This window comes from Dermacentor silvarum, chromosome 5, assembly GCF_013339745.2.
Source record: "Dermacentor silvarum isolate Dsil-2018 chromosome 5, BIME_Dsil_1.4, whole genome shotgun sequence".
NCBI classification, from domain to species: domain Eukaryota; kingdom Metazoa; phylum Arthropoda; class Arachnida; order Ixodida; family Ixodidae; genus Dermacentor; species Dermacentor silvarum.
The window spans coordinates 45914484-45930289 of NC_051158.1; the positions used below are offsets into that span (position 1 = coordinate 45914484).

General features: G+C 45.5%; 1 protein-coding gene across 1 annotated transcript in view; it reads left to right on the forward strand.

Annotated features, from left to right (window-relative positions):
• Window positions 1-12166, forward strand: part of LOC119453341 (DNA-dependent protein kinase catalytic subunit) — a 130327-nt gene extending 118161 nt beyond the window's left edge. The window contains 7 exon segments of the mRNA XM_049667918.1: window positions 3135-3327; window positions 5214-5363; window positions 7482-7582; window positions 8499-8630; window positions 9722-9907; window positions 10947-11034; window positions 12039-12166. Of these exon segments, the coding sequence (XP_049523875.1) occupies window positions 3135-3327; window positions 5214-5363; window positions 7482-7582; window positions 8499-8630; window positions 9722-9907; window positions 10947-11034; window positions 12039-12166 (978 nt within the window).
• The last annotated feature ends 3640 nt before the right edge of the window (window positions 12167-15806 follow it).

Below are 15806 nucleotides of genomic sequence, written 5' to 3' on the forward strand. Positions count from 1 at the left end.
ATGCAAAAACGCTTGTGTACTTAGATTTGAGCGCACGTTAAAAGAGCCCCAAGTAGTCCAAATTAATCTGGAGTCCCCCACTACGGTGTGCTCATAATCAGGTCACGGTTTTGGCACATGAAACCCCAGAATTTGCATAAAGTTGTGGGTTCTATTTCCAGCCATGGCGGCCACATTCTGATGGGAGCGGAATGCAAAAACACTCATATGTGCCGTGTTTTGGGTACTTTTTAAAGATCCCCGAGTAGTCAAAACTAATGTAGGAGCTTTCCACAACGATGTCCCTCATAGCCTACTGCCTAGCTTCACAATGTTAAATCCCACAATTTAATTTATTTTTTAAAGGTGGTTGCACGCCAGTTTGTGAATTTACCAGATTTTAAAAGTAATAGCCTTTCTTGTTGGTGTTGTCACCATGCCGATACTTATCAAAGTGAGGAAGTGGCTTAGATTTGGAGCAAACCAACCAGTATATTGCATACTCCTAGTGATAGATATTATATCAAAAGTCAAGTCAATTTATTTTGGCATTTCTTTTGTACAAGAAACAATTAGGCGAAGGACAAAAAAGCTGCTAAGCTGCAGCTTGACTGGGAGCATGCCCCATTACTTGGTAGAAACAAAAGAGACAGAAAAATTCATTTGAGTGGCTAACAAAAAATATATACTATATGTTGTCAAAATCAAGCTATACTAAGAAAAAAATCGAGCCAATAAAGGCTCGTGACAGGATATTGCAAATGGGAATTGATAGCAAAGACAGTGCTTGTCACAAAGTTGCTATATTTTACAAGAACTGAAGTTTCAGCAAGTTTGTAAGGATTCATACTTGAATTAAAACGCAAAAAAAATCGGAGGACACGATAAGGCAGACCAGACAGGACGAGTGCTACTTCATACAAAAGTTTATTCTCGGAAAAACGTGCCTATTTATTACTCGACACAGATTTATTAGTCAACGTAAGCACGCTCCAAACCCCCAAAATGTTTAAGAAAATTGTAAAATTTAATCGTGACATGGCTATATGTTCATAATAACACATAAAAATACCAAAAGCTCCGAGAGCATAAGACATAGAACAAGCTCTGACTTGGGCCTTTGTCATGTGGGCATTGATATTGTTGAATTTGCAGTGAAAAACTATTTGTCAAGATATGCTATTTCACTTGTGTGAAGGTTTATCGAGGGCTGGCTGACACACATGGAACCATTTTTTTTTTTTTAGTCTGGAATTCTATATTTATTCAGGCAGAAACTACTGTGCTTTCCTGATTATAGTCTGCGGACTATAATGTCTAAAACTTAAAATTTCTCTTGATGTACACTACCTATGTGTGCTGACTACACACAATTTAGATTTTTGAGGTCGTTGACACAGTGTAAAAAAAAAACAAGAAAATGGCAGAGTGCGCCTACAACTTTTTAGCGTGCTTACGCATAGTGAAATAAACTCTGCAATGATTATCACTACACATGAGCAATGTTTACAGTTGCTACTCGCAGCTTTCAATACTGTGTAGACTGCTTATAACGTAAGTCGCCGGAGTCGCAAATATCCGCACTATAAGCGGTACCGCACTATAACCAAAGCAACAATTTTCAAGGCCCGCACATATGCAAAACATGTGCACCGAGCCGCCACACGTATGCGACAGTCGAGGAATGCGGCTAGAACTGTTTGCATTCAATTTAGAGTCGAATCTCGTTAATTCGAACCAAATCACCAGGCGGCGCCTCCGACCGGCATTGCTCCGGCACCGCCATAGAGTAAAAGCTTAAGAGAGACCCCTTAATGTCGCGCGCGAACAAAACAAAAAAAGAAAAAACGTAGCGGAAATTTCGCCCTCTCTCAAATGACAAGGTCGCCGATTTTGCGTTGTGCCAGAACATGCGTGTACGTGCCGACGTCTCAGCCACGCTACCGTAGCCACGCGTAGAAAATGGCAGTGAACCCTTCTTTCTCCTTTATGCTTCCTCTACTTTCTAGTCACGTGTTGACCTTGCACGCTGCGGCTACGGCACAGAGGGAAGCAGCGGTGCTGTCCCAGGCCGGCCAACGAAACTGCCCACGCCGGCAAACACCCGCTTCCCGATAACGACAGAAAACGAAACTTAGTGGAACTGGCGACGGGCCGGCTAGAGCAGCGGCGCCTGCATGGCGGCGAGCGCTCATGGTGACAGTCGAAAGTGAGGGAGCTACGAGGGAAGGCGAGGGGAGCCACCGAAGCGGCGGAGTTGCCAAGGCGAAATCACATTCCGTGGTCTCCGCGTGCGCCCTTCGCCGTGCTGTGCCGGCGCCGCCCACTCCCTGAAGTTTCGTTTACTGCCGTTATCGTGAAGCGAGCGTTGGCCGGCGTTGGCAGTTTGAGGCCCTCGCTCGCTATGCGCGCCGTGATATTTCACGACTCGCACTCAAGATTCTGGTTTCAGCCTCACTGGCTGTTCGTTTGCACCATGTGCCCTTCTCCTCCACTTCGTCTCTCTTTCTTCCTCGAGCACTCCTTGGGGCGCCCGTTAAAGGGGAGCGTTGGCCGTCTCCGCTGACTTCCGTACTCCCAGGCAGCCGCACTGTAACCGGTATTTCGTTTCCCGCAACTGCACTATAAGCGATACATGTATACATGGAGTGCTATGAGAAAATTAACGGGAGTCTGAAAGGACCGCACTATATCCGGTCCTGCACTATAAGCGGTTACGTTATAAGTGGTCTATACTGTACATTGTTTGCGCACCCTAATAAAAAACCCAGCGTATTAGTACTTCAGAATAAATTTTTTACTTACTGACTGTATATGCTGGTTGTGGGAAACATTAACGAAAGGAACTTCAACTGAAATTTGTCTCTGTGGATTATTAAGAATTATGACAGCAGGTGCAAACTATATAAAGTAAGAACACTTTTTTTTTTAAGCTCAAGTTTGCCCTGGGTATTCTACGCTGGGAGCAGACTATGGTCCAGCAATCATGGCACTAAAATTACTTGTCAAAGTCCTTAGAAGCATCATTCCAAATCCAGAAATACTAGCGAAAGAAAAAAAAAAAAACTTCAGCGCCCTAACTGACACCCTAACTAGTGTTCTAACACCTTAACTAGCCCTACTTCTAATTGGGGTCTCGCTCTTGTCACATGCAGGACTATACAGTGACGGGGTCCTGGCGAAGGCGCCACGCAGCAATGACGCCCCTGTTTGCAGAAACCCTGTCATTTAGTCAGACGCAGTCGTCGACCTCGTCAACACAGTCTTCCACTGCAGATGGCGCCACTTCACAAAAGCTGAGGGCCACGCAGGCGACACTGCAATTCACGCCGACGCAGCAGGCAGGGGGTAAGTTCTGGTGGTGGTGGTGGTAATGTTGACACAGGCAGCCATAGCCTAGCAGTTGAAGCCGGCGCTGTTGAAGTTGATGCATTGCAGTGTTGCGGAAGCAATAGAGAAACTGGGAAAAGGGGCATAGTGCATCTTCCCGATGCTGCGATGCACCGGGAAGGCTCTTGATGCAAGTTGTGTCATGCGATAGAGGAAAATTGGCGCGCATTCTTTATAGAAACCAGGATATGATGTCTGATGCATGCAGAACTTTATGGAAGTCGTTAAATCATATTGTAGCTCGCAGCCTTTGAGAAAATTTACATGCATCTGATGGAGACCGTTCTTTTGTCAAGGACAATGTACGGCGTTACGATAGGAATGAAAATCTAGGATGCAGCATCAACAGACCGACATAGCATGCAATGTTGCATTCGCCTCTCTCTGTTTAGGCTAAAAAGAAGCAACTATTCCAGCTAGAAACGGAAGACGGTTATTTTCTCCAGGTTGGTACATGGAGGTGCTGCCTTTAGCTTCTAACCATTGCATTGAGCCCTTCCCATGTCACTGACGTACCGGTACGTATCCGCACTTCTGTCCCAGCATGTCATTGGTGTACCCATGCATTCTCCATTAGGATGGGCGCAGTAACATGAAGTTGGCATGCTCCAAGGTAGTTCCGCCGCCTGTGGTATAATCCTAGAAGCATATTTTCTCATCCCTCTGGGTTTGCTCAGTCTGGGTTTTTTGTTAGTACCCTGCGGAACACGTTCCTTCATGTGCGTGGTGACGGCCGTGCAGAGCGCACATCTGCAAATGGGAGGGGTGGCTCCTGAATTTTGTGCACCGTTACCGCGGTCATTTTTCATTCAAATGTTCACGCTGAAGTACAAGGCCACCGCTCTTGCGTGTTTCTGTCATCTGTCGTAAGTTTATAGAAGTTCTTTTTTTTGTTTAATCCTGTCACAGCAGCGCTGTCATGGAAACATGCACTTAAGAGAGAATCATGGTAGAAGATAGAAAATCAGAATAGCAATGTGAGGACCCTACTAAGAATGCATTTGCCGTTATCTGTAGCAGTTTTTCTCTTCTGCATAACTGAAAGTAAACCGTTGTGCTCGTTTTATAATATTCGAGAAAAAAAAAACAACACTGAGGGTGCATCAGTTCCGAAGAAGCAGGAATCTACCTGCCTACCTACCTACCTACCGCGAAGTGCCGAGAATGAGGCATAGAATGATTCTCATTAAAACCCTTTTTTATTGTTCAATCGCTTTACAAAAGCACATTCATCGAGTCTTGCAACACTGGTAGCGACGCGGAAAACACGCAGCGATGCCTGCCTCTTTTTTTGCTCCATGTAGCCCAAGCCAACAAACAATTTCTGTTGTGCCACCGCATTGACATTGATTCCTGCCGCACTAAAGTTGCAAAATTGGTGCCGAGGGAAAGGGAAGCGCAGTCAAGGACAGCATACATATTAGGTGGTGTGACAAGATTAAGAAGTTTGCAAACCGAAGATGGGGGGGGGGGGGGGGAGTCAGTGGCCGATGGAGGACAGGGGTATGTGAAGGTTGCTGGGAAGCCCTTCATGCTGTGGTGGATTCAAATAAGCTGATGATGATAATGACAATGGTCAACATATTTTGCGCACATGTGCCGCTTCTGCACATGTATCATGTTCTAGCGATAGGGAGATCAGCTGGTTGAACAAGGAATGTTCGCTGTAGCAGCATTCCATTCCTGTTGCTCACTTCAGACTTCTATCTTCCTTTGAACTTATGTTCTAGCAATGGCATTTCTATATTCTGAGCATTCAAATGTGCAGATATAAGATATTTTGCCTACCCTTTTCACCAGCTCTGCTATCCCATTGTCATGTTTTGTGCATTGTGGTGTTTCAGAGGCCAGCACTTATAGTTGGCTTACGCAAAGTACGCACGAGCCCAGCCTACCTGCGCAGCAGAAGCAGCAGCGGTCCACAACAATCTTACAGCTCTCTCCTGGCAGAGCGGACCCTAACGGCAAGCACGGGGCCACTGCTACTGAGCGAGGTAAGAATGGCATCCATGAATGAGTGCTCAAGCAATTGAAGGGGCACAGCAACGCTTCTTGAACGTGGTAATAAGACATTCCTGATCTGTAACTCCGTCTCATACATAGTAGTCGATGCTGTGGAAGCTATGTGAGTAGTGTGGTCGTAGAAGCCTTACTCCGTGCTTGTCACAGTGCTGTTTGTGATTTGCAATGCTTTCTACAAAATAACTAAGATATTACTTGAAAACGATGACAAGTACAAGCGCGTGGGCGCAAGCGGCATGCATGTATCTCGAGATTCGTGACCGATTCCGTCGGCCAGTATAGATGCTCCTCGACTGTTCTCTGGGCAATAATAAACACCTTTTTCCACCTTTCCACTGCAAAGACTTCTTTGTTACACATTTTTTGTTTTGCTCACAAGCCCGAGTGGTGCACTGTAGCCACTGGTCGCAGAAAGGTGTCACACCGCTCGTTCAGGGCTAAATAGGTTGAGGACTACGGGGCCTTTCATGTAATAATTACATCCTAGTTTTGCAACATGAAACTGTGAGACCTAATGTCACATAAAATTAGATGACTCATATCTATATCTATCTTTCCTATGTGATGCACTATCTTTTTGTTCGCAAATGCACACAGTGATAGAAGTCTCTCTAGCCTTTGTAGCATTGCCTGGTATGTATGAAACCGAGTATAGACAATGTAGCCATGGATATGCGAGCCAAACATTATTTTGGTGCGTGCAGCTGGGAACCTATGGCCTTGCACAATAAATTGCTTGTCCTCTCCTGCAGATCTTGTGGTTCCCCCCCCCCCCTTTCTTTTTTCTCCTTGTGAAATGTCAGCGATGTCATTACATGAATCATGACAAATCATAGATGCCATTCATGGGGCACTTTCATGCACACTTGTCCAGATCTTCCAGGGAATCGGGAACCAGTGGTCATTAACGTGTCCCGCTCATCCTGTCATGTCACTGCTCCTTTGTTGCTATCGGGCATCTTTGTCAGACGCCAACCTCAAATGGTTGTCATAAGTACACTCGGGAAAGAAGAAAGGCAATATTCCCAATACCCTCAAGTAGTAGGGCATTACTATTGTTAATACAAAAGCAGCCGCTACAATTGAATTCCTTTATAACAAAGTGCATGGAGCCTCCGAAACCATTCGTTATACAGGTCACTTCGTTGTAAAGGTCGCACGCCACACTGCTCACAGTAGAACCGGGACAGACTTATTCCTTCATTATAGAGATAATTTCTAGTCCTGGCTTTTGGGCTAGGCTAAGCAATACCAAGTCATCACCAGCATTTTCTGGAATTTATTGATTATTGGTCAATTATCAATTAGCTATTGATTGGCTATCTATTGGCTATCACAAGGTATTGCCCACGTATTTGTGCTAGGCTAAGCACTACTAAGTCATTCCAGCATTTTCTGGAATTTATTGATTATTGATCGATTATCGATTAGCTATTGATTGGCTATCGATGACTGGCTAAGGTTAAGTAGTCCCAACCATGCTTAGCTAGACTTAGTCAGGCTCAGCTTCGCTAGGTCACAGGGGTATGTGCCATTGCGCTTTGACCCTTTCTGCACTACCTCCAGGATCAGCCCACAGTTTTTGTTTACGACAGACAGATTACGCTCGGCATATACACAGTGCTGTTAAAAACAAAAACATAACACCGGCGGCAACGCTGCCTTGAACTTCCCGCACCAGCTCTGCATGACATCATGAATTTTGACAGCGTCTGCTAGGGCCTTGTTAATTGTTTGTGACTAACGAAGGACTGAAGGACTACATTGCATTCTAAATGATCCAGACTTCACATAACAACTTGCAAGAATTATACCACTGCCAACACAGGGCAAATCCGAAAATATACAGTTGAACTTTGTTTTAACAACTTATTGGATATTATGAAACAAATGTAACATGTTTCTTCCCGATATCAGCGTGTAACAAATATATGTTTGAGACGGATATTGGATAGAAAGGCTTTATTTGAGGCAGTCCTCTGTAACACGTGCCTCGGATATGTACACATCAACTGTTACATAATAAAAGTCTGAAAACTATTAAGTTTTTCAGTATATTGAAATATGATTGAACCCACTTTTCCTCGCAGTTGACAGCCTGCGGCTGCTAAAGAGGAGGTTCTTGCGAGACGACGATCAGCTCCGTCTTCAGCACATGCGCAGGGAAGTTCGCCTTAAGGAAACACGCAAGGTAAGACCTGCCCTGCTCCTTTTTGTGCGTATGTTGGTTATGTCATCTCAATTGGACAAGCAAGTAAACCATTCAGTTGTTTATTTACTGGGATTTTGGAACAGCTAACACAGCTGTCAGGAACGGCACACCGAGTCCAAGCCAGAGTGGCAGTTTTGTGCCTAGTACTGGTGATGATGCTTGGCCAACGTTCGTCAACTTTTCTGCATTTGCACTCAGGAACAAAAAGGGAACCTTCTTAGTGACCTAAGAGCTCGCCACGATGAGCAAGTCATGTTAGTTCTTGAGACACTGCACATGGAAAATATCTGGTCCCTAACGGAACAGATCTGAAGACGGCACAACGGGCTAAGTGACGCAGTTCACTGCAGACGTGCGCTTGACAATGCGGTAGTAGCTCCCGCACTTGGGGAGTAGTTTTGAAGAGGCCAGACATATTGAAAAAGACCATTAGCTCTCTGTAGCTCGCTCCGCATCTTGTGCCTAGCGCTAGTGATGATGCCTGGCCAGCATTTGTCATTTTCTAGCAGTGTTCTTTTTTTTATTTATTTAAGGAACTGCACGCTTAGTTGTATTAACTTAAATGCAACGTATGCAGGCTAGCCTCCCCTGGCCGATGCTAAATGCCGTCTAAATGACACTGCGCTACATTACGGCTGTTTTGGCCGGCGTAGTAAGCTTTCCCATCGAAGTTACGTGACCAGAAAAAAAAAGTCATTCAAGAACTCTGGCCATGGGGTACAAACTGGCAGGACCAACAGCTCGGGCTCTGAAGGGTTAAAGGGTTAGTAAACTTGCTTTGACTCTTTCACGATTATAGATCATTAGTGGCATTCCCCGGTGGTATAATAAGTGGGACACACCCTTTCATAGCGTACTGGTTTGTGTAAGTGCTTGCTTTTTTTTTCCTTGGCAGAAACTTAAAGAAGAACGGCATGCTCATCGTGAAGCGGAGGTGACTCTCTACCGAAGCTACCGCATGGGTGACTTCCCAGACATTCAGATCTCGCACTCGGCCTTGATAGCTCCCATGCAAGCTTTGGCCCAGGTAATTGAGTGCGTTGATTCCAGCGTGTTCCACCAACCAAAGCATGCAGGAGACATGTACACTCGCAAGCAAATGTTTGGTGGCCAATGGGGCCGCCAAAAAGTTTGTTTTTCTTTGCAGCCTTGACATGATGACTGAAATAATGCGGCACAGCCTGCGTGGCGCGTGTTTGACCAATACAATGCAATTCCACATTGCGCGAGAAGTGTTTACTTTTTGCTGATGCTGTGGTCTCTAAACATTTGCTCACGACTGTACATGAAGCCTGTACATGGTCAAAGACTGTACATGGCCAAATGAGTCACGGTAATAGGTATGTGCATGTCTTGTTTTTGCACTGCTAGGGTAAAATTTGAAGAATTTATTGGTTATTGTTTATAAGCCTAACATTAAGAGACATTTAAATCTCTTTTTGACCTGGTTTGCTGTGAGTGCTCGAAGTGCTCAACGTGTGAAAAGCCATAGCCAGACAATATGCTGCCAACTACATCATTGTGTTGTTACACTTTGATGAACTTTCGGGCTCGTATTGATAAAAATCAGCCATCTTTGTTTTCATTGGTGTATTGAGATGTAAAAATATATTTAATTTGCGAGTAATGTTAAAGTGCTTTGAGTTTTTATTTCCTTGCACCATTCACCCTAGGAGATCTTGAAGCGTTTGTTGTCGAGATCTTGCTTTGGTGCCACTGTACTGCTCTGTAGGTTTGGTGCAAAATTCGCTGCTATCCTATTTTATTCCTTTCTTTTGTTCTTCAAATGGGCCTGTGAATGTTGGCATTATTAGGTCACAAAATTTGCAATCATCAATTCATGGTACGCTTCCATATACAGTTCAATCCTCCTTGATTCCGTTAAATTTTGCTTGCTTTTTCTAACTTGTGAGCAGCTGCTCGGGTTATAACCGTGGTAGTCTCCGTGCAGTAGCAAGTGCAGTGCCCAGCTCTGGTGCTTCGCCAGGACACCCATTTGCACTCAAGGGCGTGAAAATTATTCAATGTTTTGAGTGGGAACAAAGCTTCTTACAACTTTTTGCTTCCTTATATGGATTAGTCTTCTGATGTGATGTTGTTCGTTTGTTTGTTCTTTAGCAAGACCAGCAAGTTGCACAGATGTTGCTCTCTGGGGTCGTCACATCCGTGTTGCATGAATCGAGGCGAGATGGGGCATCGCTCTCCAAGCAGCGGGAGGAACTGTGCCAAGGACTGCAGAGGGCACTGGCTGGCATCCTGGAAGGAAGCATGCGGTGCTTCCCTCCACTTATGGCTTTCGTGCAGGTGAGGTCGCAAGCATTTTGTTCAAGGGAGTCCGTTTCGAGCGAACACTACCTTAATTAAAGCCGGTGTTGTAATGCTCCACCCGTGGTCCCCAGGAAAACGTGTCTTTGCATTGTATATGTCTTTGCTTTTTTTTTTTGTTGTTGTTGTTGTTTAATCACTGTTGAGTAAAATTTTGAGAACTTATTGCTAGTTGGCGTTGTCATGACATGGACCTGTAGCAGCGTAACAATCGGTCCCAGCGCAGCCAAAAAGAAAAAACGCTGTGTGCATCTATATTAGTCGGATAAAAAGTTAGCGTGCCTGACCGGAGTGGTCACATCCTCCTGCCACAGGTGAAAATTGGCCGGCGCTCAATGCGTCACTCAAAGCACATCATAGTAGAGCTTTTGCGATATCCTTGTCACAAGCAAACTGTCATGACTGAGCTACAAGGTGAGGCAACAATGCTGCCACGAATAGAATAGCAAGCATTCAGGAAAAAGACAAACTTACCTGATTAGGCGGACTGTGGTTATGCATGCCTGCCTGCCTTCTTTTTCATACTATTTACCTAGGAATCAGTAGAACTTGACAGGTAGCTGCAGGCCCCAGGTGTTTTCATCACTGTCCTGTAATTTCACGATCGTGAGTGTTTTCTGGGAATGTATCAACTGGTAAAAAAGAATCGTAACTGTATTGAATTATTTTTTGTGTTCTCAATCGCAAACGTTGGCACCAGGAAATCGTACGAAAAGGCATAGCATCAACAAGGTTCTACTGTATACGTTTTGTATGGCACAGCATTGTTTTGACAGCCAAGTAATGTACCAGAGGGTGGGCTATGTACTGTACTGCGTGCTATTGTTTTGGGTAGAAAAATTGGCCTGTGTTTTTATAGCGTTTGTTAAGTTTTAGCAGGCTTTTCGTTATTTTGCATGCTAAATTTTAACTGGTCTGTGTGTAGTTCGTGTCTTGCTAGCACCTCCTTTGACCCTTGCCTCTTCCTCTTCTATTTTTTTAAAGTTGAATCGTTCTGTATGTTTTATGTCTGTTGCAGGAAGTAGCATTTCAGAGTGCATTGGATCTGAAGCTTCCAGTGGCTGCGGTCTCTAGAGCGTCTATAGCCAGTGGCCACCAAAGCCTTGGTAACTCTCACTTTTCTTGTTTTATACTGTGTTAGTTATACTATGAGAAACTACCATATGTTAGCACTATGATTAACAGTAAAGAAATAAATAATAATTTTGCAATGAATCATTGGGTTGATGCAGTAGCCATGCCATTGTCGTGCTGTTTCCACAAAAAGAATTGGATAGTAAATTAAACCATGAGAAAGTCTTGATTTTTTTTGCTACTGTGTAACACATTTGCAGGTACCATTCAGTCTGCAATTCAAACGCAGAAGTAAATTTTCTGCTATAATGAAATGTGGCTCACTTTCAGCTACATTCAATTTAATCATAGGCTGTAGCCAGAGCTATCCAGCTGTGCAACCCCATTTGAGTGACGTTACAGTTTTTGTGAAAAAGAAGCACTGAAGTTCAGTCAAGTATAGTATAAAGTGCACTAAAACGATTTATTGCTGAAAAACTTTAGCTACTGCCAGCTACACTCAATGATAGAAAGCACCAACATAGACATACAGGGAAACACCAAAAGCCGAAGATGTTAACAGCAGCACTCATGACAAAATCTCACGACACTGTCTTTGGGATCCAGGAGCACCGAACACAATTTTTAGCTCTGCTAAAATTCTTGTTTTCATTAAATCTCTCTAGTTATACTCTATCTAGAGGGCTCTAGATTTAAAGAACCTCTCTCTACAGAATTTTTAGATATGCTAAGATTCTTTAAATAATAGAAGTTTTGGCATGTTGGTACTCCATTTTAACCCTTTATCACATGAAAAAAACAGGGACAGTATAAAAAAATGTAGACAAAGTACTCTGGTTTTAGCTATCGCTCTCTGGAGAGAGATTATCTTTGTTGCACAAGCAGCTCATTGTCCAAGCCATCGTCACTTGTAGCACACTGTATAGTTTAAATAAGCTTAAAAAAGGACTCTAAACAACATTTCAAAGTATTAAAAAAGGCTTGCTAAATCTACCTAGGCATTCAGGTATGTTAAAGCTGTCTACTTGTTGCACAGGAATTCTTCTCTTGGAAGAAATGAACCGTGCCAACAGCATGTCAGCATCGACCAAGGCACCACCGGCCAAACGATCAAAGAAAGAGGATCATCCGGAACAGCAAATGTGGATGCAGCTAGCAGAGTGAGCATGCCTTATGACATATTTGATGGCAGTGGTGTAATATCAGCAGTAGTTCCGACTGTTTGTCAACTGAAAGAGCAAAACTTGTGATGGAAACATTTCTCTGCTCCAAGTGACAAATTATGCAGAATTATTTTATTGTGAGGTTAGTTCGCTGTGTTGTCTTCGCATAGAAGATTGAGATTCTAATACTTCCATAACTCGTTTTTTTTTTCTTCCGATAGTTAAAAAGTGTGGTAAAGTCACAAACAGTTCTGATTCTGGAACATACCCCTAAACAGTTTGTGCAGGTGCATGTTTTTTTGGTAAGAATGAAATACAGTTTGTGGATTATTTCTGGAACCTTTTAAAATTAATTATCATGTGCTTGCAATAAATACACAGCTGTCAGGTGTTGTTTCAAGCTGTGAAATCGTGCTCCACACATGCTTTGTATTTCAGGGGCTGTACTTCGTAATGATTGTGGGGTCTCAAACGTGCTCTTGGGACAAAGGAATCACAACACAGTAGTGCAAACAATCACAAGGGCATTTATTACACCTTCCGTACATCAATGCCAGCTAGCCAAATAACTGCCTATAGAACACGCCAATTGACGCTAACGAATCGAGGAAGTCTAACTCACCACGACAGGATATCGAGCGAATATCTTAGCCCCCTGCTGGACACCACTGCCTAATCGTTCACATGCACAGTCACACGAACGGTGCCATGTTCGAACGATCGTGTTCGTCCATACCAGTGTCCCGCTCTGAAGTCTTTCTTGGGACGGACTCACGAAGCATGCTGACCGCGTTCGAGACGTTCACGCACCCCACGAGCCCCGAGCCAAAAATAAGGAGGCTCATTCTCTTTGCACCGGAGTATCCATGCTGTCAGGTGGGGCTAGCATCGCAACACTAGCGCCATCTCCCGCACTTCTCTGCAATTACACTGTCTGCAGGCGGTGCTTAGCTACGTGGGGAAGCCGTAATACAGGAGATGCGAGAGCCATGTGAGGAAAACAACGTAAGGGGTGTTGGGACTCGCGTTGATGTCCGGTTCCATCCTACCGCGATCCGCCAGTTGTTGGGGCGCCTGCTACTACAACCTCGACCGGCATCACTTCTAGGTAGCGTGGCGCTGCCGGCAGGTTGTAGGCGTCCGGTAGATCATGGCGACCAGGCAGGGCGAGACGATTTTAAGTGCGAAACTTGCACGGTTTATTTCATGTTGAAGGTTTGCAAAGAAGAGAATGAGTGAATGAGAAAAAATACATGGCGGGGCCGCTTAAATGGGCCCTCTAACAATGAGGCGGGGTTTCGCTCCAGTCACGTGACAGGCAAGTCCAGTTGGGGGGGGTGCGGCAGCATCTCCCTCTCGCCTAGGTGACGTTTCCCTGGCTTGTCCCCGCTGGTGGCAACACGAAGTTCCCGAAGAACGTCATTCGCGGAAGGTGGACAGCTCCCCTAGGCGACGTTTCCCGGGCTTGCCTCCGCTGGCGGCAACCCAAGGCTCCTGAAGACGTTATTCGTGGAAGGCGGGCCTATTCGTCTCCCACGCACATGCACACAAAAGGATCACCAACTCGGGCGTCCCAGTCCCCGCACCTGTATACAAAGGGATCAGACTATACTGCGTTCCAGATGCTCCGGAAGAACGTTCGTAGAAGGCGGGCTTAATCTCCTCCCCGCACCTGCGCACAAAAGGATCGTCCCGCCTGCGACAACCAAGCACGATGGGGAGACCTCTGGTTAATCCTTTTACACGGGCTGTCGTACGTCAACCGTAACAGCATCTCCGGCGGGGGAAGAAGATCCCGACGCGTAGGGGCCAGCAGCCACTGGGCGAGGGATCGGCGTTTCAGCAGCAGACTTTCTCTCCGTGGTGACGAACCCTTGGTTCATAGCTTGCAGATTTCCTGGAGTCGTCCATCAATTCTCGGGGCGCTCTTGTAGGCCTTCTCTCCCTGGTCCGGACCGGTGAAACGGGGCTTGCAAACAGGTCTCGCAACTTTTCGTCTCCTGTTTGGGCACGCAACCACTCCAGAACAGTGCCGGACCCACAACCACAAACAACCGAGCACAAGGCCACTCTCCCCCAAGACACACCAGGCTTTACAAAAAAAAGAAAACTGCTACTGCTTTCCCATTCCTTTCGAGCGTCCTCCCCCTTGAACACTAAAAACAGCCATTTCCCAAAAGCGTTATGACGTGATTACTAAATCCGCCTGTTCATTTCTCTACCCCGTTGTGAGGGAACTGAAAATTATGCTTGACTCAGCGACACCGTCGCAGTAAGCGACCATCTAAGACAGACCTCGCGGTTGTCACAACGGGCAGTTAGTTAAATTGTCTACCAGCCAACTAGTGGCTAAGCTTATGAGTAGCCCACTTTAGCACTGCACAAGTTCTCTTTCATATGCTATAGGCATCTTCGCGTGCCGCTAGCTTTCAACCACCTCACACACAGGCTGCTCTAAGCCACCTTTGTTCCTCCCTCTCAAAATGACTCTCTACAACCGCTGTCAATCATGTCACCCGGTATGAATAGAAAGAATCGGGACCATCTCCCGGTAACGTGTTCCGCGTCCTCTAACTCCGCCTTTACAAACTGTGAATTCGCCTTCGTGGCACGTGATTCACAAATCTTCACTGGAAAAGAAAACACAGGCGCACTTTCGAACCACGGAACCCGTGACAGCGATCGAAAAAGGTCAAAGGGACAAAGTTGCTCTTTCGGTCATTGCTACCAGCTAGATTGCTACCAGCCACTGTAGATTTCTACAGTGGTAACTGATACACGCCCTATACTGTAAGCATTAAATTACAAAACTAAGGTCTGTCTTCGCAAACCCCAAATCTCAATGCTTAACTACAAAATCGGCGCGGTCAAGAGCCACCACCTTTGCAACCTGATTGACGCTTTCCTTCGTGTTAGCTGGCTTGTACGACACAGAAATTCGCAGCATAACACTTAACTTGTAAATTCAAAAGCAAGACTTCTTAAAACTAATAAAAGAAAGAAAATGCTTCACGTGTTCGTACAAACAAGTTACTCATCGGTGTGACAAATTGATTAGTTCCTAATGCGCACTCGATGGGGTCGCAGTCCGAAAGCCCTCGCGCTTCGCCGAGGACGACAAAGGGCGCCAGACATACAATGCCCTCTGCTGACACCTGCCACTCTGTGTCCTCGCAGCTTGCCCTCTCGTCCCCGAAGGGGAGGCCATAAACGCGGGAAGAATAGCCCCTCTTCCTTTGTTCTCGCTTTCGCGACGCATTCCTCCTCGGTGCCTGTTTGACTGGCTGGGTTCATACACGCATACTCAACCAGTTTGAAACCTGAACATTTCAGCCGCACCTTTATTCGCGGAAACGCGCCCTTTGCTGTCGCAATTAGCCTTTGGTGACGCTTCCGTTTCCTAAGCCGTCCCAAAAAACCCTTTCCCGTTCGGCGCGATGGCCTGGTGCATTGTCTTACGGGCTGCGGTGGGGCAACTTTTTCAAGTTTTCGATGCGCCGAATACTTGGCTCCCTTTTTCTGGCGGCGCTGTCTGAAAACGTTTTTCCTTGCCATGCGGTCATCTGTTATGCACCTGAAACCCCCGAGTGTTGGGTTCCCTTTCTGCTCGGCCGTCATGGCATTCTGCTCTACATTTGACG